This window comes from Ascidiella aspersa, chromosome 3 (genome assembly GCF_963924565.1).
Source record: "Ascidiella aspersa chromosome 3, kaAscAspe10.2, whole genome shotgun sequence".
NCBI lineage: Eukaryota > Metazoa > Chordata > Ascidiacea > Phlebobranchia > Ascidiidae > Ascidiella > Ascidiella aspersa.
Genome location: NC_139449.1, coordinates 26177052 through 26200185, shown reverse-complemented (window position 1 = coordinate 26200185; position 23134 = coordinate 26177052). Strand labels below are relative to the sequence as shown.

Sequence of the window (23134 nt, the reverse complement as noted above, 5' to 3'; positions counted from 1 at the left end):
CTTAAAAATCAAATTCCAACTAGATTTTGAACTAGAATTACATTTAATTATTAACAATCAATTTAATTTGAATCGCAAATTATTCTAATAAGAACTTGAATGGTAAATATGTGTGCTAATTTTTTGCCTTTTATGCTTTTTAGACTGTAAAAATTACATACAATTCGTTTCAGCGAAAGAGTTTTAATTGAAATTATTTGTTTTAACTGAGAGACTGAAAATGCCGTTGGACATAGTAGCATTTTTTGTAAAATCCACATTAGATTAGAATTAAAATTAAAAAAAAAACTAGAACTATCTAGTTGTCCAAGTCTGGACACTACTTATGAAAGTTAAAAAAATATATGATTGTTTTAGTCTTAGTTGTCATCATTAAATCGCTAATTGTAGTAAACGTTGGCTGAGAGAAATCTGTCTTATCCTTATTTAAACATAGGCTCTATAAAATCCTGGTAAAATGGTGCTGAGACGACCGTGGGAAATGAAGGTGCACATTGGCGACTTTGCCCCGGAAGACATCGTTGTTAAGACGGTCAACAAAGTTGTAGAGGTAAATGCGGAAAGGTCGTCAGACGACGGGCACATGGAGGCAGAGTTCAACCACAGGTGGGTGATGATTAAAATTATTTTACAGTTTGCGACCTGCAACTCACAAGTAGGCATATACTTGGTCTTCAGTAGGTTCATACTTGGTCACCAGTGTGTTCATACTTGGTCACCAGTATGTCTATACTTGGTGCATATCCTAGGGTTGTAACAAAATTAATTTGAAATCACCAATGTTTCAGGCAGTTAGTGATTTGTAAGGTGACTCAAGTTTAAGTCAAGTAGTTTAGGCCAATCGCAAGTCATGTCTCAGTACATTCAAGTCATTGTCACAGTCTAATCAAGTCAATGCAATTAAAAACATATAACTATAACGACCGTTTAATTGTTTTTACCAATTTTTCCGTATACCAGGTAGGGCCTACATTAAAAAAGCACAAAAAATGTATGTTTCGTAGCGATTTCAAACTAGATTTACGATTATCGAGTTTTCATTGGTCGATTTCCACTTTTGTGGGTGTGCATGCAACAATGGATGCCTTTTATTAAGCTTGCTATACGTCTATTGTGAATTACAGCAAGGACATTTAAATTGCAATCCGTTACAGATGCCAGCTGCCCGCAGACGTAGATGCAACCACTGTGACGTCACAGCTAAATCGAGACGGAACGTTGGTGCTGCGTGCTGATTGGCTGAAAGCCGCCGTTTGATACTCGAGACCCGTCATGCCAATAACAATTAACCACAGGCCTGACGAGGAACAGGCAAAGTTAAAAATACAAGTCTGTTCGTGCTCGCAGCTCCAAGTTGTTGCTTCATGTTTTGATTTGCATAAGATTAGTTATAAAAAGTAGAACATTATTTCTCGTTTAAAATGTACAGCACAACGTTAATGGCTCTGTGTTATTTTAATATACCTGTTTACATTCGTCACAAGTTTACCCATTGTTACGACTAACGTTTGCAATTTTATGTACCGGTAGCCTAAGCGTAAAAATATTTTTTGAATGATTAACCTATACATTAAGATAATTTTTTCAATTTTCCGTACTTGAAAACGGTAGATGATATATAGGCTATGTTGCAATGTTCTACAAAATTTTTATATTTGAAGTATCGTACATATTTTTTCCTTAAACTGGAATACGATTACAAAGAACATCCCAAATACTTGCTTTTCTTCACAAATTGGCTATGTATAGAACCGTCAAGTAATTAAATTTTTACCGCATCACAATATGCCTTAATTCCACGGGCGTGTTTTTAAAGTTCAGAATTACAAATAAGTAATCCACTTAGGTGGTCCAGTTGCCATATATAGTTCCTCAGTTCGCAGAGGTGGATTCGCAGTCCAAGTGTCAGATCGGACACTTTCGCAATTAGGTATCAACTTAATAAACTGGAGTACCACAGCCTTATTTAGAAATGTCCGATACTTGACATTTTAATCCGATAACGATACCCGATATTTTGGAAAAAATTATCGCGAACCGATCCAAAACCAATGACGTCAGTACTATGCGCGAATAAATAAAATAGATTACAAATTGTTCAAAGATAACTTTTCCAACGCTATTCTGCCAAGATTTTATTTTTTTGATAGATTTACCTTTCAAAGTTTAAAATGCTGCTTTCTAGGGTAAATTATGGATAAAATAACCTATACAAATTTGGTTTCGGACCAGCAATGATACCAACCTAGTATCGGACTAGTACCGATACTCATACCAGTTGGCATCGGGTATCGGCTTTGATCCGATATTATCGGACATCCCTAGCACTGATAACCATTTTAGATTCATAACATATATTAAAATGCCTCTGAGAACTTTATTTTGGCGATTCGTCAAATATAGCAAAACACTTTACCACCCTTCGAGTTTGTCAATCGTATATTGAAGATTAAAATTTAACTTTATTTTAGAAAATAAAGTACATATTAAAATAAGCATGTTAGCGATTAAGCACAGACTTCCTGAGATGAGATGGCTACGTAAACAACTTTGTGTATGCGTGCCTCAACAGGAAAAATGCGCTGAGTTTTGTATACTCAGCCAAATGTAGGCTACGTTACTTATCTTTATTTATAACCATACCATACTGTTTTCAGAGTCTATTAAGGCAAAGAAGACGTTGCATAACTCGTAGGCCGAATGAAAATGTACTGTATAGCAGTGCTTCTTAAACTTTTTTTATTTTGTTCCCCCCTAGCATCTATATCCAGATTTCATTCACCCTTGTTCCATGATATGATAAAACTATCTCGTCTATATATAACAGCACAAAATGACTTAGATTGTTTCCATTTTTGCTAAGATCAACTCAAGCTAAGGTTTACCATTGGAAATCTACAATTTCTCGAGTCCGGATATATAAAGCTACAAAAGCACAAAACACAATCACCAAATGTTTGTACTTATGCACTCAGTGCAAACCAACCATTACAATGAGCAAAAAAAACACCAAAAAACAAGTTCAGTAGTAGATGTACTGCAGAAAATGGTTTACTAGTGACCAGGATGCTCCTGAACTTTCGTTCACCCTTATTCACCCCTTTTGGTTGGTTAACCCCTGCAAAAAATTTATTCACCTGATTAAGAAACACGGCTGTAGTGTATCTAAATCATTTCGAGGTAATTATATTTATGGCAAATAAATTCAGTTGGCTGGGGTAGCCGAATCCAGCTATTATAGTGGGGAACCCAGCTCTATATAAAAGAAATGTAGGTATTGGTAAAAAACGGTAAATAACAAAATAAATTTACGCGTGACCCGCTTAATCTGTTGCCTGCCTCGGATAGTGTCATTCAAAAGTAACCCTTACACAAAAACGACATTATTGTACCCTTTATTTGACAAAAATAAGCAAACAAATCGAAATTATTGTAATGATAGTTATTGAAGTAAGCGCCCGACTTCGGTGAGTCCGGTGGACGACAGCAGCACGCTCCTGCGTTTCCGCTCCGCGTCCGGCCAGTCTTCGGCGCGGTTGTACGCCTCGATGGCGGCCAGGTAGGCCTTCTCGGCCTCGGCGAAGCTGCCCAGCTGCTTGTGGGCGGCGGCCAAGTTGTGCTGGCACACGCCGTATATGCGCCGTTTGGCCGCCCCGGCTCGTCCTAGTCCCCGCGTCAGCAGCTCGATGGCCTCACGGTTGTGCACTACAGCTTCCTCGTAGTCGCCGACGTAGCTACAGCACATCGCAACGTGACGCAAGCACCAGGCCTCCTTGAGCAGCTTCGACGTGCGATCGGCGTTGGCGACGTGACTGATACGACGCACAACGTCGGCCAGCACCGGCACGGCATGTTGCTTGAACTGCGTCACCATGCTCAGCTCGTAAGCCTTGCGCGCCACCGGCTGCATCGCCTCGGCGCAGTACATCAGCTCGGTGATCTTCGCTTCGCCTTCGGGAACGCGCTCGCACAGTTTCGCGGACGCGAACAGCAGCGAAATGGCAGCGTTCGGTTCGTCCCTGCTGTTTATCAGCTTAGCCAAGTCTCTCAGGTCGCGGACCGCAGCCTCACAGTGAAGCTCTGTCAGCGGCAGGCTTACAGCGGCGGCCGCCAGCTCGTCAGCGCGCCTGCCGGCCGCCTCGAATTGCTCGCTTATAATCAGGGTGTTGATCGTTTCAATTTTGATTTGTATGTTCTTAAATGCTTTTGCCATCTTGTCATCCATTTCTTCCTTCTGTCTTTGCAGCAAAGCCGCGCTTTTCTGTTCCGAAACAACCGCAGTCGTATTGATGGGGGGCGGAGGCCTTACCGGCTTTTGCGAATTGGTTGTCGTTTGATCAGGTGGTGCAGAAGGCGCTGATGGGCTGACCTCGACTTTACTAAATGTAACCACGAGATCTGTAACGCAATGACGAAGCATGTCATAATTTACCGCAAGCATCTGAAAAATTCGCTAAAATATTTTTAGCGTTCCACGAAAGGGTAATCAAAACGCGAACGTTGTTCTGAGCTTTAAAATCGCTTTAGAATAAAGTTGACTGGCATTCATATAAAAATGCATTCGCGGTACTGTAACGCCGGTGAATGTGCTGCTGACTGCAGCAATAATAATAGAAAATAGTTTGCGTTGTATGTCTTTTAACTTTAACTCTGGGGGAACAAATTGCCTGAAAAAATATTAATTGTTTGCAATTTAGAATATTTCCATGAGCAGGTAAGATTGTAAATATGAGAGTCCGAAAACAAACACATCATGCTAAATCCGTTGCCGGTTCAAAAGTTCTACAATCAAAAGTTTTGACTGTGCGGCGAGGGTTGTAACTTGTTCGAAATTAGAGGCACCAGAAGTTTTAGAATAAAACAACGAATCGGACAGGGCAATAATATTTCACTTATTTTCGTTCATACCTTTAGATGGTATGTCCGACGATTCTCCGCCTCCTTGTCTTTGAGTGCTTGTCGCTTGCGTGTCATTATCGTTGTGCTTTATATGCTCTTCAATCAATTGTTCTACAATGAAATTTCTGGGTAGTTCGTCAACGCTTTCGATTTGAAACTCTTTTCGGCATATGGGGCAGCTGATAAAAAGAGAAAGGCATGTACATACTATTTACGTGTTTTTCCTATATCTATAATTATTAGTTGTTTATAGAAATTTTAGTGGTGGTATAGCAAAAGTCAACTCACAAACGCTCAGCATTGTACCGACAGTCCAACACTGTCACTTATTCGTTTTACGAAAAATAGAAGTTAAACGAAAGTTTTGTTGTATGAGGCCTAAACATGTTCAAAGATGACGTTACAAAGTTGCGTCAGACAAGTAACCTTAAAAAACTTCCTGTTAACGATCGAAATCGCGCAACTTAAATTGGTCTGAGCCTAAGAAGATGGGGCGCGAAAACAAATATTTAAATTCAGAAAACGTTTAATTTAGGAGACTTGCCGCCAAGAGCACGCGATTAATATTTGCGTTGGAGACTTACATCAATTTTTGCGTTCGAGGCATACGTTAGGATACAACGGCCGCATGAAAAAGACGTATTTAGATTCGCCACAAGCGCGAAGAAAATGCATCAACTAAATCAGTGGTTCTCAACCTTTTATGCTTCGTAGCCCCCTTTGAAAGGTTCTCAACACTCGTGGCCCAACTGCTCATAAAAAAATATTTAGCGTTATTTCTACGTGTATTTTTTCTTGTTTTACTTCTCCACGTTAATATCAAGTACAGACATTAATCAACAAATAAATGCACTTAGTTGCTCCAAAATTTAACAAATCACTTATTTTCATTTAAGTTAACTTATTTCACCCGATTCGATTTGTTTTCAACGCTTGTAGCGTTCGTATTAGGATAATTCGGGGCTTTGAAGCGTCTGTGTTAGAACATGTGTTAGAAATTAGACGCTTTAAGCGGACCGTATAAGAACAGGATACAGGCGAACAGCGAATGCGCAGACTAATCATGCATAACGAAACGTTGCCAAGCGATGCAGACTACAGATTTTTTATCTTGTACAGTTTTGGATATTAGAAATGCAGAAATGTTTATAACTGTACCAAGTTAATGCGATGTTTATAATTTTACCCAGTAAATAGAAGGTTAAAAGCTTTTATTGTTGCTAAAGCCTACCTTAGCGAACATTATTTGGGTTAGGGTGCGGGTTAGCGTGTCGGTTTGGGTATATGTTAAGCAATACTATTAATAACAATACTTGAACCACCCTTACCCCAGCCTGGAAAGTATAACAGAACACGCGGGTACAATGCCGAAAAAATTCGGGTGACTATAGATGCAACAAAGTTAAAAAAAAAAAATAAAAAAAAAGTGGTAGGATTCTAGACCAGCGCCGTCTAAAGTCCTACCACAACGCACATTATTTTGGTTAGGGTTAAAAATAAATATAAGAATACTTGACCCACCCACATCCAAACACTAACTCTCGCCGCCCCTAACTCTAATATTGTGCGTTGATCTAATAATGTGGTAGGATTCTAGACCAGCGCCCTACACAATTCTAAATTCGGGCAAAAAGCCGAAATATTGTGGTAGGATTCTAGACTTGCGCACGTCAATGCAATTTCGTATGCTAGGCGGCCGTAGATATTTCATCAAAATTACCCCCAAAGAATCGACTCTGTAAAGAAAGGCTAATGCACTAAGCACTCATAGTTACGTTTTAGGAATAGAATAAGGCTACCCCAAGACTCGACCAGAGTTTCTGTGCTGCCACCTAGTGGCAAGAGATTTATAAAATAGGGTACGCTAAGAGTTCCGCTAGGCGTCGCACCATGCATATAGGGGTTTATTTTTGCTCTCGCTGTACAGAAGAGGGTTGGCTCTTTCTGACGGTGTGTTTATCATTAGGGTAGACCAAGCACAAGGGCAACTACACAATTCTAAATTTTCGGGCAAAATGCAAACATATATGACCGTGAACCTTCAATAAAATACGCCAGGTGTCGCCACTTGCAAGATAATACCCCCCTGTACAAATTTATTGGGAACATGCTTTCACCTTTGGGAAAAATATGGCTAGCCTAACCAGCTTTATTGTTACCTTTGGAATTTACATTTAAAAAACTAAATTTTGCTACTGTACCTTCTGCCGCTAAAAAAAAAGTGGTAGGATTCTAGACCAGCGCCGTCTAAAGTCCTACCACAACGCATATTATTTTGGTTAGGGTTAAAAATAAATATAAGAATACTTGACCCACCGACATCCAAACACTAACTCTCTCCGCCCCTAACTCTAATATTGTGCGTTGATCTAATAATGTGGTAGGATTCTAGACCAGCGCCCTTTTTTAACTTTGTTGCACCTATAGTCACCCGAATTTTTTCGGCATTGTACCCGCGTGTTTTGTTATACTTTTCTGGGGTAAGGGTGGTTCAAGTATTATTATTAATAGTATTGCTTAACCTATACCCAAACCGACACGCTAACCCGCACCCTAACCCAAATAATGTTCGCTAAGGTTAGGCTTTAGCAACAATAAAAGCTTTTAACCTTCTATTTACTGGGTAAAATTATAAACATCGCATTAACTTGGTACAGTTATAAACATTTCTGCATTTCTAATATTCAAAACTGTACAAGATAAAAAAATCTGTAGTCTGCATCGCTTGGCAACGTTTCGTTATGCATGATTAGTCTGCGCATTCGCTGTTCGCCTGTATCCTGTTCTTATACGGTCTGCTTAAAGCGTCTAATTTCTAACACATGTTCTAACACAGACGCTTCAAAGCCCCGAATGATCCTAATACGAACGCTACAAGCGTTGAAAACAAATCGAATCGGGTGCTTATTTAGTCATTACAAAGCTTGATCTTGCCAAGTTATTGTTTTGCTCTGTTTTGTACTGAGCCAAGCCAATGTTACCACATTCGTCGAGATGATTTATGAATTTTCGGTTTATGAATTACTATTAATTTACATAACCAACCTAGCTGAGTATTGTCCTAAAATGACCTTGAGTTACCCTCCAGCGTACTTCATGCGTTTTCCTACGGAATGTTTATTTTGCAACTTAACGCCCCTTAAGGGAATTGCGAAATCTCTACACCTGAGATTATTAGATTAGTTCTCGCCCAACGGCATTTGACGGACTCTTAATGATTTATCGGCAAGAAATTGGCCTGGCCGCCTGAAAGGTGCTGATGATGTTGGATACATGTACGTTGGGTAAGGCGTAACTTTCGTCGATAAACGAAAGAAAAGGATCCACGCTTCTACTTTTAACATCTCTCGTCTAATAACACGTTTTAGAAAACTGTGTTATAAAACATTACAAAAAAGTTTTACAGTCATAATATAAACCAAAAAATAAAGTTAACTGGCAATTTTTGAAAGTGGTGTCTGGTTTTGCAATATGTAGCTAGAGAGTTCCTGTGGTCAGTGGCTTAGCCACCCGAAATATGTGTGGGGCGAAAATTTTGAACTTCAACTAGTAAAAGTATTTGATTTGAAACACCGCTTCTTGATGCAGGAAAAGACAAGACACGCTGAGTAGGCAAACTTATAACTTGACATTAAAACTGTTACCTCACAGCGATTAAACGACTTTATATAAAACATAAACAAATAACTATATTTACAACGAATCAGTAATGACACTACGATTAAAAGTCCATTAGTCGGTTCCCGTCAGCGAGGCTCGTTACAACTGATTAACTGCCGTATCAAAAACAAATAAATATACTAGCAAAATGTTTCGCTCAGCAACTGGTCGAGTTTTAACGCAATGCTTAAAACCTATTTAAAAAGAAAAAACAAATGACTAAAAGTAATAAAACTACATTAATAAGTACACAGCAAACATAATAACTATATCGTTTGTGACGTAACAGTGCATAACAATTGAAGGTGTAGCATGCCTGTGATCGATAGTTGTGTACTGCTTATAAATGCTACAAAATTATTAAGTGTAAAATATATTATAATTTTTTTGGAGAAATGGCCCCTGTGTCCCCCTGGCTACGCCTATTATGCCCGTGCCTTCTAATTACCGCTCCGTGGCCCCCCAGGGGGGCCGAGGGCCACGGTTGAGAAACCCCGAACTAGATTGACTTGACCCAAATTGCACTCTTTGAAGAATATAAAAACACAAAACTTTATATATCCCATAGCAAATAATTACAACGCTAAAAACCCCAATTGCTCACTCCTTCGTTATCACTATATAAATCCTAAAAAAGAGTTCCGAAAAAAAGCTCAAACGCATTGACGGGCCGGCCTACAAAAAGTACACAATTTAAAACGCAAGTAATCGACTTACCTGTTTTTTATTTCTGAACCATGCAGCACAGCCACACATGGTTTGCAAAGATTGTGCTGACAGGGTAAAACCAGTACGGGTACCCTCAGCATGTCAATACAAACCGGACACATAAGAACTTCTTTCATACGGTTATTCATGATAGATGACCTTAAACATTTGTTAAAAGTGGACTAAACCTTTAAAACTGATTTTAAATTGTGAAAGCAGTCTATTGATACGAATAAAAAATTAGCATTCAGGAACATCATCATGCTTATTTCCACTGTGCCCCATCGTCTTATACGTGTTGCAAGAGTGTGCAAAACACGGAAGCTAATAACACCTAAAACAGTGTTGTAAACAAGTCATTTTGAAATGATAAGTCGCAGTCAAGCCATTTGTAAAATAACTTAAATCTAAGTAAAGTCATATGTAAAATAACCAAGTCCAAGTCAAGTATTTAATAAAATAGCAAATTGAGTCCCAGTGCAAGTCATCAGTTGCCCAAGTCAAGTCCCAGTCAAGTCATTATTATAGCAAGTCATCTCCAAGTCAAGCAACTGTAGAGAAACGACGCATGTCTGTTTGTGCTTGTAATTATAGCGTGTTCGCCTGGTAAAGTGTTAAATATTTCACCTAGATACTCATTTCCTTTCGTGGCCGTTCTGGCAAATCTAGCCGACATTCGACTCAGCTAATCTCCATCGCAGTCGCTCTTGTGCTATATAGTGTCACGCTGCTGTTGGATAAAACACTAACAGTCAACGATGCGCTCCGCAACACGTGTTTTTACTGCGCTGTAAGCCATTTTATTGAAAGCGAGCTATGCTAAATTATGTGAAAGTACAATAAATCTATAAGCGACCTGACAGTATGCTCTTTGAAATGCTATGACAGTTTGTTTTAGTTTCGATTTAGTGGAGTCACATAGCACGGTGGTCATGTCTCACCTGTTGAAATATAAATTGGAGACCCCGACTGAGATATGAACACTCAAATAAATCCTTCTGAATTAAATTTAATGCATACTGTCAGGTTGCATAGAAAGTATGAATTAATTTGGTTTGCTAGCGCAGTTTCTCGCTTGTAAGTATTTTTAAGTCACGCCGATCAGTTATGATTTGTTGAAACGTTTGTTAACAAGTGTATGCCAGCGTTATTGCTTGTCAACTTGATGTTTTGATTAGCCGTAATGCAGAGACACAACTAATATAATAATAAAACGATTAACCATTCAAAATGACTAACTCGTCCAATTATAGGCAATAATTCAACTAAAAAGTAACAAATAAACAACATGTATAGCAATCTAACAGTTTTATGTTCAGAACTTGCGTTAAATAGCTCAATTTTATGATAAATTGTTAAATAAAAACCCCTAAAATTCATCGCAAGTTATTTGACTCAATGACTTAAGTGCAAGTCAAGTAATTTGTCTAAAAGACTTGAGTCAAGTCAAGTCAAGTAATTTGAAAACAGTGACTTAAGAAAATATCAAGAGCGTAAGGCCTACGCAATATAATGACCCGCCCTACTAAGAATTTATCTTAACTTAACTTACAAAAAAATTATGCAAAATATATGACAAATTTTCTAGCTTCGTGCAAATCTTGTGCGTCTTTAAATTGTTCCAACAACGATCCTTTTTAAATCTATGTTAAGTTCTACCAGCCCAAGTCATACATTTTTAGCCATTTATGTGTGTCGTGATAGCTCTAGTGTGCAAAAGAGCACATTTGGACAAGATTATAATTGCGAATGGGCGTTTGATTTTAACTGGGTAGGCTTAGGCCTACATCAGGTGCTTCTCATTCTTCAAACCGGACTCCTGAGAGGCAAAAATAACTATTTGTTTAAATGACGCAATGTCGTGTCTGGAATATCTTATACACTGCCAAAATAATATGATTCGCCCAGCCTCAGAATGCACTATATTGTCTATCCCAGAGCAAAATTGACTTCTCATACCAACCATATTTTGGTATTAGTACACAACTAACTAAAGCGAATTGTTTTTACGAAACACACAGTGATTCTCCTACCACAATGCAAGACGTTTGCCCTAGATATTTTGCTGTTAAGGTCTTTCCTCAAATAATTCTACGTTCCCAGGTATATTTCAACAAACTTTGTTGTATCCTTGAAAAAGAAAAAAAGCATTTAAGATCACTTTCTGCCCTTAACAAAATAGAACAACGTTCATTCGATACAGCAAACGTTTACTGGTTGACTGGTCGTTTAACGCAGTCAATCGAATCTGTCATGTGATATGCGCATGGGTGGTTAATCATTCATTTCTGTATGGGCTGTATATGCATTGCAAACTGAAACTAAGTGCGGCCATTGTTTATTTCTATATTGACAGGCCATTTGCTGGAAAACTTCGGTATTTCCCGTGAGGAAGTGTCCCTTATGAGCTGAATAGCTTATTAATATACAAAATGGGAAGAGATAGGCCACACACTAATTCAATACTCAATTTAGAAACATAAGTTAAGGATTTAAATAAAAAAATCATCTCCCAGCAAATCTAACGTTTTATAGCAGGGGTTCTTAAACTTTTTTTACCGCGGACCCCTCAATTTTTGTTTAACCTAGCGTGGACCACGGTCGGCAAAAAAAATCCAAAATGACATCATAAATGACGTCACAGTACAAATAGACTTTATAAATCTGCTGATTTTGGTTTAAACATGTGAAAGTGAAATGGAGTCTAAATAGGATTCAGTGCAAAACCGTTTTATTTTTAATCAAACGGTTTTCTTTAAAAATAGATTACTTCTTAAATATACACTAATATTTTAAGAAGGCCTTCATGGACCCCCTAAAACTAGTTCGCGGACCCCCAAGGGGTCCATGGACCCCAGTTTATGAACCCATGTTTTATAGTAATAAACAATAAATTTAATAAGATATACTTTGCGCGATAAACTAATCATTTGCCGACACTGATTTTATGACAAGGCCTACGACAGTTGTACTGTAACTACAAAAGGGAGAGTTTGCTTTTACTTTCTCTAGTAAGAGGGTTATAAAACGACAAACTTGTCAGCTTAGCATGACACCAGAAATGCGCACGAAGTTTATGCAGTACAGGCTACAACGTATGAGGTCTAGTTGACTGCCAGTTGGAAACCAAACACATCGTGCCCATTTAAAACCAATTAAAAAAACACATTTCATTCAAGTTTATTGTCAAAAATGCATTTACCTGCTCCCCGAGAGTCCTTAGAAATTTTTGGGCGCTAGTCTAGAATCCTAGCACCTTTTTACAGTAACGTAACGAGCTGTTAGAATTGAAATTGCAAGGAAAAAACAAATGCGGGAGGATAAATATAATAATAATACTTTAAAAACACAAACGCTAGCTTGTACCCTAACCCAAGTAATGTTAGCAGTATAAACCCCAGACGAAAATGTGGTAGGATTGTAGACCAGCGCCGAATAATGTTCTCTTCTATATTGCATAATTCACAATTACTTCCAACAGCGTAAAATCTACCTTTTTACAAGAGTAGAGAATAATTTTATTTTGGTAATCACCAGGGAGACCACATGTCATAACCAGATTAAACTTACAGACGACATGCTTTTGGCAAAATGGATAAGGTCAACCATTGATAGTGTGAAGCCGAGGGCCACGAATAACAAACACTTTTGTAACGTTCATAACCAAAAGCTACAGAAAAATGAACTTATTCGCGAGGAAAAACTGCAAACACGCCCTGGACCCTCGCGACACAGCAAGGTAAAAGTTCATGATTGATTATTTTTACTCGACATTGGAAAGCAGCACCACACGGCCGGATTTCATAACAGCAATCGTAGTGAAAACACGGCGGCATTAGACAACGGTGGTTTCTGACAGGGGAACTTCGTAAATCGTCGCAAACTGACGTCGAAAAAAAAAACGGTATACCAATCAAAAAACTCAAGTCGATTCCAGCTGCGCCAGCTCCTTTTCAATCTCTTTCCGTCGCGTCAGCTTCTCGAGCTGAGTCTTGTCGGGGGTCGGGATCTGGCCGCTGTCGATCTTCGCCTGCAGTTCGTCGATCTGGCGCAGTTTCTTGCGAAGGTTCTTCGCCTTTTTTACAGCGGCCTCAGCGTCTGTGGCGGCCGGCTGGGCGATGCTTGTGTCCCGCAGCTGACTGGACAGCTCCTCGACCGTCTTCTCGCCGCGTACCAGGTCGGTGTACTGCCGCTGCACAAGGGCGGCCTGGTCCTCTTCACGACGCTTCTGTCGCTGCTCTTTCTTCTTGAGGTTCTTCTTGGCGCCCTTGCTAAGCGGCACCACCGGCTCGGAGTTGGCGCCCGACGACGACGTGCTCATTCCCGGCACCGCGCGCTTCTTTTCGGCCACGGCCGGTCCGACAGGCGCGGCCGTGAAACCGGGGCAGGCAGGACGGCTGCTGCGAGCTCTAGCCGCAGAGCTTTGGTATCTGGTAGAAATAGGCAGTGATGATAACTGTAAGCAGGGAGCCAGCTCTTTTGTATATGTTTGCGCGAGCCTAATCTTGGTGCAACTTAACCAGGGGTGGGCAACCAACGTCCCGTCAATATCATCCGGCCCGCCACCTCCGTTACAAAATGTGTAAGAGTCAGTTTCGCATATTTGTTTGGTATTTCAACTAGGTTAATGCAAACATTTTAAAACTAAAGGCATAATGTCTACTCAGGGGTTGAACTATCAACAATGGAAGTGTCCTACTCATTGTATGTAAATGTATAATTGTCTGTTCAAATTTATTACGGCAGACCAAGTTGGTTGCCCGCAAACAAATACGAAGAATATTTCGAAGATACTTTTCCACAGTGGTTTGACAAAGGCACGACAAACAATAGGAGGTTTTCCATGTTTGTAGAAACACTTTCGGCCACGCCCAGCTGGTAACATCGGCACTGGTTTGATACTCAGCTATATTGGTGGTGCCCTGACTTCTAGCTCTTAATTTGAAAGTGTGTTGCAGAATAATGCCATTTAGGCTGTTTTAATTGTGTTGCGATTTTCGACTTAGTAGTGATTTAATATACTTTGGTATTTTCGTGATAAAATAAAAAAAAAATTTGTTGAATTTTATGGTGCTATGACTGCGTAATAGCACAAGACGTATTAGCATGAAGTTTCTAACTAACTAAAAGTAGTGAGGCCTAGCCCACAACTTAACTCTGCACATGTGACAAGGAACCGCCCTAACATAATTTCTTCAGCAACCTTTTGTACTTCTTACAAACAATAAAAACGGAAAACCCAAATGGGTTAACCTAAGTCTATTATAACAATGGGTGAACTTTTAGATTATTATTTGACCTGGCCCGAAAAGCTCTGTAAGTTAGGAATGCGATTGCGAAAACACACAAATAATAGACAAAAATTAACAAACATATAACCCTTGACAATTTAGATAACAAGTGAGCAACATTTTTTGTAATTAGGGACGTAATCTTAGGTGGTGGCCGTATTAGATAAATTCAAAATGAGTTTATTTTGGATATTTTAGGTACTTTAATAGTGTAACTTTAAGGCATACAATTGCCGCTTTCCCAGTAGAGTTTTCAACTAACCTTTTACTCTGAAATAGGTAAATAAAATCGGACGTTTCGCGTATTTTATTTAAGTAAAAACTCAAATCGTTTATTATATTGTACAATGTACACATACTTCAATTCCGCTGAAAATTAAACGCGAACCCACACGCATGAGCGATTATGATTTGCCCACAGGCTATTTATTTTCTAAATACTATATTTAAACTTTAAGATTTCTGTATCTTCCGATATTTTACCTCTTACGGACCTGGTTAGTGTGTGAATAATTCGACTCGATATAACCGCTTCCTGAAATACTTTTTAAGCCTTGGCGGTACCGAATTTTTTCAGTTACGGTATAGTCTCGATAACGTCACCCCATACCCGCTTTACATGACAAAGACTTCGTCCAGTGGCAGTGTACGAAACCGTCGGCATTTAAGAGTCGTTAATGCTTTGAATGTGTCCGAAATTTATCTTAATTTTTTTTTAGCGATGCCTTAGCGTCTAGCGGAGGTTTGACGCAATATAGTTTTAAAGCTGATAACTGCATATCAAGTTAAATTGACTAATTTTTTTCTTTTTCCCTTTCAAACACTGTCTTTATTTTTTAATCAGTGTTGTTAAAAATCTCTCTATCTCTAATTTAAAAGATGGTTAGTTACTTCATAATGCCATGGCTTCATCCCAACTTGTGGTGCGCAGGGAGGTTACCAGGTGTAAGACAGTTGTTACCTCTGCGAACGAGTTCGTATTGTTAAACTTAGAGGATGCATGTGAGTGACACCAGTTAACAATTATACCATGTGTAGTTTCATAAGCTTACATTTGTCAAACACATGTACAAATGAGCTTTTAAACTATTAAATCACCTCTTAACATCTTCATCTGGTACATAGCCTTCCTTCACCTTTTGTGCCTTTCGCCATGTGCCATCTGGCCGTTGAGTGGCCGGAATAAAAGCTACCCCTTAACAACACCGCAGCAGGGTTAAAAAATTTAGGCTATTTCCTTTGTCAAGCGGTCATGTATTGATTAAAAAAGTAGTGCACCACTGGCATTCTAGGGGCAACGATTAAATGTTTTCGTAAAACCTACAACAATAGCAATTTTTTGACTGGAAACAGAAAGTATGGCAATGCAAATTTCACCAAACTTAGCTAGCAGAATTCAAATGGTACACACACTCTAAAATTTAGGTTTCTCAATTGTAAAAATAGTGTTGGAACAATGAGATAACAAAAAATTCTGTAAAGCACAACAAATGAATGCCACAGTTTTAACATCATCCAGTATGTTTCTATAAAAACATTATTTAAAAAAATCTGGATGTTGAAAAAAAAACGATCAGTGGTAGCAAAAAGAATTACACTTTAAATTATGTGTATTTTAGATTCTCTTTTTGGTCAGGCGGTCTATGAAAATTTTTTTTTTGTCCTATGAGGACCCTGTTAAAAAGAATTTCCAACCCTTACTCTAAAAGTAACAATTACAACACCTTATTGAACATATTGGTAACCTTCACTAGTTACAAAATTAAAAACAATCTTAGCCTTTTCAACAATTTATGAAAAAGGAATCTTACCTCTGTCATCCCGAACAATGCCAGTTGCATTGGAAACATGCAAAGTGTTTTGTGACATCGCCAGAAAAATATAAAAATTCTAATTAATCTACACAAAAAACAATAGAAGTGAGAAATAATGAGTTAATTAGTCAACTTGAGACTGATCATAAATAAAGCATACCAAAAACAAAAAGTTGTGTAGTGTCAGAAGTGTAAACAAAATATTATATGGCAAGGTTGTTCAAATGGTTGCAAATCAACTTAATTTTATACATGGCAAAAGGAAAATATTAATAAAGGAATTGAAAAGATACATCAATGTTATCAAAAAAAAAAAGATCTCAGTGATTTTATGTGTTATTAACCTAAAAAACTAACTCATTTTATTGCCAATAAAAGTGCTTGTTAGAAGACAAAGGGATTCGAAAATATGTGTACATGTAGAGCTGCTATGCTATAACACTTAAAACTAACACCGAATTAAACACTGCAAAAAATGGATGAATAACTATCGTTTTTAGGTTGCATGTGAAATATAAGACATTTTAAAACATCTCACATGACCCGAATATGCAGTAATATACACAAGCATGTACGTTTCACAAGTAACATTAGACAGGCGACGATAACAAAGAGAATTTCAGTTTTATAGGTTTCAGCAACAAAAACATGGATGTATAATAGGATTGCCATAACGAAAATAAATACATTTGTTGTGTAATAAAAATATTGTTGAAATGTATGGTGTGTATATATTAATAAAGTGTTTAGGTTAGATCAATTGGCCATACCATTATAGAAAATATATAAAAAACTTTGTGCAGTACGCATGAACACATTACAAAATGCAATACCGACACTTGTTTTCAATGTAATTGCAACGAGTAACAAAAACAAACAAATTGTGGAGGATACCACATTGGCACATAGTAAGGAAAATAACTGATATATTTAGAACATACACACTTAGGTGTATTTGAAGATTGGTTAATTTACACAAAAAGTATAAATAATTGAAATTATTAATTGCATTACTAATTTTTAAAGAAAAAGGTGAGTCAAACAAAATAGTTCTACAATAAGTTAGGATTCAAAGGCTGCTATCATCTTCGCAAAAGTTGATTCTTTGTTATTTAGCAGATCTTGAGGAGAGTCCAACTCTTCGACACTTCCGCCACTTAGGACCAGCACTCTGTCACAAGACAAAACAGAGGAAAGCCTGTGAGCAATAATAAGCATAGTGCAGTCCTTAAAGGCTTCTTGGATGGTTTCCTGAACAATTTTCTCGGTCTCTGTGTCAACAGCAGCTGTAGCCTCATCTAAGACAACAATCTTGCTTTTTCTGAGCAGGGCTCGAGCCAGGCACATTAGCTGTCTCTCGCCAACAGACAAGTTGCTGCCGTTTTCTGATACATCCCCTTCCAATTGACTTTGGATCTTCGAAATTGTGTTTTTAAGGTGGGTCTGTTTGATAACTCTCCACAGATCTTCATCTGAATGCTCACCAAAGGGGTCTAAATTGTAGCGAATGGTTCCAGTGAAAAGTACAGGGTCTTGAGGAATAATTGTCAGATTGGATCGCAGAGCTTGAAGGGAAATGGTGCCGATATCGACCCCATCAATCCAAATACCACCATCTGAAAGCTCAACCAATCTAAAGAGGCTGACAGCAAGGGATGACTTTCCTGATCCAGTTCTTCCAACAACACCTACCTTTTCACAAGGCTTCAATGCAAAAGAAACATTCTTAAGGGCAAGTGGGAGTTCATCACGGTATCTCATGCAAGCATTACGGAATTCCAACTTTCCGTGCTGTGGCCAGTTTTCAATCGCAGCAATGCCACTGTTTGAAATCTCTTGGTCGGTGTTGACAATGTAGTACTTTATTCGGTCTATGGAAACAAATCGCGCCTCACCCTCCATTAGCAGCCGAATAGTAAACTGTAGCATTCCACTCATAAGGAAAGCTGAGGTTAGGGCAAGACCAGCAAATGCAGTCGAAATGATTCCATGATAAAACACAACAAACAAAGAGGCAGATGTGCAAACAATTATCATCAACAAATCAAGCCGTACTGCCAACCATCTGTTGACACATGCAAATAAATAACATGGGACTGTGTTGTTGTCAAGCAGTTTGACAAATCCTTCGAGAAATTGCTCAGATCTTCCATATGCTCTGATGGTATCCAACCCTGAAACAGTGGTTGACATATGTGCAAACCAAGGTGAACGAGTCAGAGCATCCAGGCGCTTCATCTCCCTTAAAGCAGGTTTAAACATTATGCAAACCACAATAAGAATAGGAAAGATAACTCCAATAACAATAAGAAACTTGGGAAAAACAAACCCAATTAGTCCAGTGGCAAAAAGAAGGCTCATGAAATTAAAGAAGAACATCTCCCAAATGATTGGCAGGGGAGCATCGCCTTCATCAATATCTTTTTGAAATCGATTAATGATTCTCCCTGATGGTGTGGTATCAAAGAATCTCATTGGGGCATTCAATATTCTATCAAAGAGTTGATTATGCAAGTGGTGCATGGCGTTAAATGTGAAAGACATATAGGAAACTCCTCTCAAAATGCTGACAATTAACATGGCTACAGCAGAAAGTGCGTACACTAAAAGGTAAAAGCTCACACTGGAGTTGGAAAACACATCACTCGTCGAAGGTACAGGTGTGGTTGTGTAATTTGCTGTGGCATCAGTGCTGTTTAGGAAATATCTTAGGTTAGAAGTAGTTACGTATGTAGCTTTATAATTTTCTGTTGAAGTTGTGCTGTTGATGGAGTCACTTTGAACAAATCCATTTACAAGTGCTGTTGTGTAATTTTTCTCTATGACCCTGTTGTTTGTGAAATCATTTTGAATTGAGGTAGCTCCGCCTCTTAACCACAGGGACAGCCACAGGTTGGCAAACTGTTGAATACAAACATTAAGAGCAAAAAACAGTATAATGACACTTGCAGCAAACCAACCAGAGGCAGCTTTGATGTAGGTATAGTAAACAGACCAAGGAATTGCGCCACCCCTCTCTTCACTTGTGGTCAACTTCCCTTGCTCAATAAGGTCTTCTTCTATTTCAATGTCCACTTTCAACTTTGTGGGAGTGGAAGGCAAACCTGGCTGCCTAATCTCTTCGACCTTTGTCGACTCATCCGAGATCCCTAAGGCTGACAAATCAGCAGTTTGCTGGAGAGCTTCGTAGGTGCTTACTTCTGTTATTTGTCCATGATCAATCACTATCACCTGGTCACACTTTGGGAGGAATTGAAGCTGGTGGGTTACAAGCAAAACAGTTTTGCCTCTTTGCTTAAGCTGAGCAAGAACTGCCTCATTGAAGATGTGCTTGCCAACATGCACATCAACAGCACTGAGTGGATCATCGAGCAAATACACATCGCAATCCTGATAGAGAGCTCTTGCTAGACTGATTCTCTGTTTTTGGCCACCGCTTAGATTTATGCCCCTCTCGCCCACTTCTGTCAAATCCCCACTTTGCATGATGCATAAATCATCATTCAGGCCGCTCGCTTCAATAGCAACATTGTACTTAAATTCATCAAAAGCTGTTCCAAACAATATATTTTCGCGGACGGTTTCATTCATAATCCAAGCTTGTTGACTCACATATGCTAAAGAACCATTGACAGCCACAGAACCTTTAACTAAATGTAGCTGTCCAGCTAAAGCAGAAATTAAAGAGCTTTTCCCTGCTCCAACTGCACCACAAATCCCTACCAATGAACCTTTGGGAACAGTAAGACTTATATCCTTTAGCACAACAAACTCAAAAGATGTACTGGAACCATTCAACAAATCAATTTCATCATTAGGTTTTTTGTTATCAATGGAAACAGACTGATTAGCATCATCAACTGGACCATCCCAGGAAAATGATGCGCACTTAACTTCCATGGCATTAGTGTCATCTTCTGTTTCTGCTTGAATGTACTGATTTAGGTCTTGCAAAATTAAAATTTTCCTGAATCTTTCCATGGTGACAGCAACATCAGCTATGCTGCGTACACCCAAAGGCATCATTTTAAGTCCAAATGACATAGTATTGAAGACAGCAATACATGTGAAAGCTTCTTGGGCATTTAGGCTGTAGCCCAAGAGAACGTAGGTTGTAAACAGTATAACAGATGCCAAGACAGGTGTAAAAAACGCGAGGCTGACATTCATGCTTTGTAATATAGCCATATTTTTTAACATTTTAAGTTCTTTCTTCCGTATTTCTTTTACCTTTTTGGCAAACGATTGTTCCCAGCAGTACATTTTTATCAGCTTGATAAAAGTGATAATTTCACTAATGTGTTTAACTCTTGCTTCTGTTTGTATAATAGCCTTCTGACGAAATATGTTCATAAAGTGCACAATGACAGCTTGTAGAAAAATAACCATAAGAAAGACACTTGAACCAAAAAGGCCCAAAGGCCCCAATAAATATGTGCAATAAACTGCACCAGCAATAAATATGATAGGGCCCATAATGACAAGGTTTGCAGAGCGGTTGGCCTCAAATATCCTATCACCATCATTGGAACACAAATTGACCAACTCCCCAACAGACATGGAATTTGAGGCTAAGGGAAGCTTCAGAACTTTGCGAAACATAAACAGTAACATTGCAGAACGTGTTCGAATGGCTGATCGATAATTCATGGCAAAGGTTAAGGTGGCAAAGCAGGCACGGGCAACTTCAGTGCATAATATTACACCAACCAGCATAATACCATACTGCAATTTTTCATTGGATGATGACACAAATGCTAGAAGATGGCGCATCAAAAAACTGCTGACCCCAAAGACTGAAAACGCATATAACATTACAGCTATGGAGCATACAAATAATCTGGTCTTTAAAAATCGAAGGACCACTCGCCAAACCGAGGAATTTTCACTGCCATTTTGGGAAATTTCTTCATTCCACAATCGAGAGAATCTTTCACAGTTGGGTTCAGCCCTATCATACTGAGATAACTTCCACAGATCATCTATAGCAGGAGGTTTTCGAAATGCATTCATTATCAGAACAGTCATCCATGAAAAAGTTGCAGTTGAAATCAATCCCGCTGTGTCATTTGGATGTTGATGATCAGATTTTTCAAAGGGCCTGATAGGGATGAGGGTCTTCAAGGCAGGCTTGTACTTGTCAAAAGGGGAAGAACGAACATCAACGGGAGGAACACTAAGAGCCGTTTCACCTGTTTCATTTTTTTGTAAAAGTTGGTGAGAATCCAGAGAGTCTTCAGAATCCTTCACAGACTGTGCCATGATGATTAATCAGCCATTCTTAATTAACAAAATCTGACAACAACAACAAAAACATGATTTATAACCACAAATAAGACACAAAATTCTGGTATATAGGCGAAGTTTGATTGACAAAAATTGCATGTATGTTTAAGTTTGGGTAGACTAGGCCAATTGTTTGCAAAAATAAATCATTTATGTTGAGTGAGTCATAATACAACTTGAAATTAAATATTTGAAACAATTTAGTCAGCTTACTTCAAAGAAAATATTTAAAATGCTAAATTATCAACAAAAAATAAAGAATAACTAAAAATTAAATAAATTACAGCCATCAGATGTTTTGAGTGAAGCTACTGTTGTGTTGGCACAACTTTAAATTATGTCTAAAATAGTTGTAACACACAATAGGACTAATAAAGCAAATATCTATATTACAATAGTATTAAGACCAGCAACATAGAAAACCTAATAAGCAGTCATATATAGTTGACTTACACATGGTAAAGTACCAATTGTAACCTATTACTCAGTGATATATAATGACGGAATAAGACCTAAACCGATTGGAATAAGTCCTAAACCAATGAGAAAAAGATAAACGCATGGGGTTTTTGCATGGGGATTCAGCCTTCACGTAGCTGCACTCTTTGTTATTCTAATCTCGTCTTCAGTCTTACTGCTGGAGTCCCAGTTTAAAGGGTTAAAGAGTTCAGCCCAGTTGCCTGCTCAGCGCTGAAAAGCTTTCCGAAAAAGTACTTCATTTTCAGTTAATGTAATTTTTAGAAATAACATTAGTACAGCCGTGCTAATTTTATAAGTAACTGTGGTAGAGTCCCGCTTACAATTTGGAAGTTGTATGGTTGATAACCAGTGTTGTAAACAAGTCATTTTGAAAGGACTAAAGTTGCATTCAAGTCATTTTGGAAAAAAATTAAGTCCAAGTTAAGTGATTTTGAATAAATAACAAGTCAATTCATAATTAGAGCAAGTCAATTTCAAGTCAAGTCCTTCTCATAAAACTTAAACGTTAACCCACAAAATTGAAATATTAGTCCGGTTATGGCCAGTAATTTACCAAAATAACACAAAACAACATAAAGCCTTGTTTTATGGATAAAATTCAAGATAAATAGGGCTCTATCAATTTGATATGTAAAAAAATATGAAAAAGGTACTGTCTACAAATTATGATTTACACACAATAGTTGGGTTAAGGTTAGCGTTTGGTTGTGGGTGGGTCAAGTATTATTATTACCCACCCGAACGCTAACCTGCACCCTAATCCAAATAATGTGCGTTGCGGCTGCGCTAGGATTCTAATTTGTAGACAGTACTTTTTCATTTGTTATCATGTGTTACTTTTTATGTGCTAAATTGATAGAGCCCTGATAAATATCCCTATTTTATAATAAAAAAGCTTAATCAAACCATTTCAGTTTAACCAAAGTCATTATTCAAAAGAGTTAAGTCAAGTAAAGTCATTTGTCCAAAAAACTTAAGTCAAATTATTTTGTCTAA

At 38.3% G+C, this 23134-nt stretch overlaps 3 protein-coding genes and 1 pseudogene across 3 annotated transcripts; 1 reads left to right on the top strand and 3 right to left on the bottom strand.

Moving 5' to 3' along the window:
* The first annotated feature begins 361 nt into the window (after nucleotides 1-361).
* LOC146161173 (heat shock protein beta-7-like) lies at nucleotides 362-1841 on the top strand. Its single transcript, XM_083384941.1, has 2 exons — nucleotides 362-606; nucleotides 1155-1841. The coding sequence occupies exons 1-2, from the start codon at nucleotides 458-460 to the stop codon at nucleotides 1255-1257; spliced, it is 252 nt and encodes an 83-aa protein (XP_083241067.1). The 5' UTR covers nucleotides 362-457; the 3' UTR covers nucleotides 1258-1841.
* Nucleotides 1842-3379: 1538 nt separating this feature from the next.
* LOC146161172 (uncharacterized) lies at nucleotides 3380-10877 on the bottom strand. Its single transcript, XM_083384068.1, has 3 exons — nucleotides 9277-10877; nucleotides 4909-5078; nucleotides 3380-4398 (listed from the first exon to the last, which is right to left on the bottom strand). Exons 1-3 carry the CDS (start codon nucleotides 9414-9416, stop codon nucleotides 3443-3445), a joined length of 1266 nt encoding a protein of 421 aa, XP_083240194.1. The 5' UTR covers nucleotides 9417-10877; the 3' UTR covers nucleotides 3380-3442.
* A 1554-nt stretch (nucleotides 10878-12431) lies between these two features.
* Nucleotides 12432-16458, bottom strand: LOC146161171 (partner of Y14 and mago-like). The gene is made up of 3 exons (XM_083384054.1): nucleotides 16370-16458; nucleotides 15657-15753; nucleotides 12432-13697 (listed from the first exon to the last, which is right to left on the bottom strand). The coding sequence occupies exons 1-3, from the start codon at nucleotides 16425-16427 to the stop codon at nucleotides 13190-13192; spliced, it is 663 nt and encodes a 220-aa protein (XP_083240180.1). The 5' UTR covers nucleotides 16428-16458; the 3' UTR covers nucleotides 12432-13189.
* On the bottom strand, nucleotides 16457-21661 carry LOC146161170 (ATP-binding cassette sub-family C member 5 pseudogene; annotated as a pseudogene).
* Nucleotides 21662-23134: the final 1473 nt, after the last annotated feature.

Bases quoted from the DNA above. Each gene is read 5' to 3' on its own strand.
- LOC146161173 (XM_083384941.1), top strand. From the start codon at position 458: ATGGTGCTGAGACGACCGTGGGAAATGAAGGTGCACATTGGCGACTTT. The intron at 607-1,154 runs GTGGGTGATGAT...AATCCGTTACAG, and splicing joins GAGGCAGAGTTCAACCACAG to ATGCCAGCTGCCCGCAGACG.
- LOC146161172 (XM_083384068.1), bottom strand. From the start codon at position 9,416: ATGAATAACCGTATGAAAGAAGTTCTTATGTGTCCGGTTTGTATTGAC. The intron at 5,079-9,276 runs GTAAGTCGATTA...TCTTTTTATCAG, and splicing joins GGTTCAGAAATAAAAAACAG to CTGCCCCATATGCCGAAAAG. The intron at 4,399-4,908 runs GTATGAACGAAA...ATTGCGTTACAG, and splicing joins GTCGGACATACCATCTAAAG to ATCTCGTGGTTACATTTAGT.
- LOC146161171 (XM_083384054.1), bottom strand. From the start codon at position 16,427: ATGTCACAAAACACTTTGCATGTTTCCAATGCAACTGGCATTGTTCGG. The intron at 15,754-16,369 runs GTAAGATTCCTT...GGTGTTGTTAAG, and splicing joins CATTGTTCGGGATGACAGAG to GGGTAGCTTTTATTCCGGCC. The intron at 13,698-15,656 runs GTGATTTAATAG...TATTTCTACCAG, and splicing joins CCAGATGAAGATGTTAAGAG to ATACCAAAGCTCTGCGGCTA.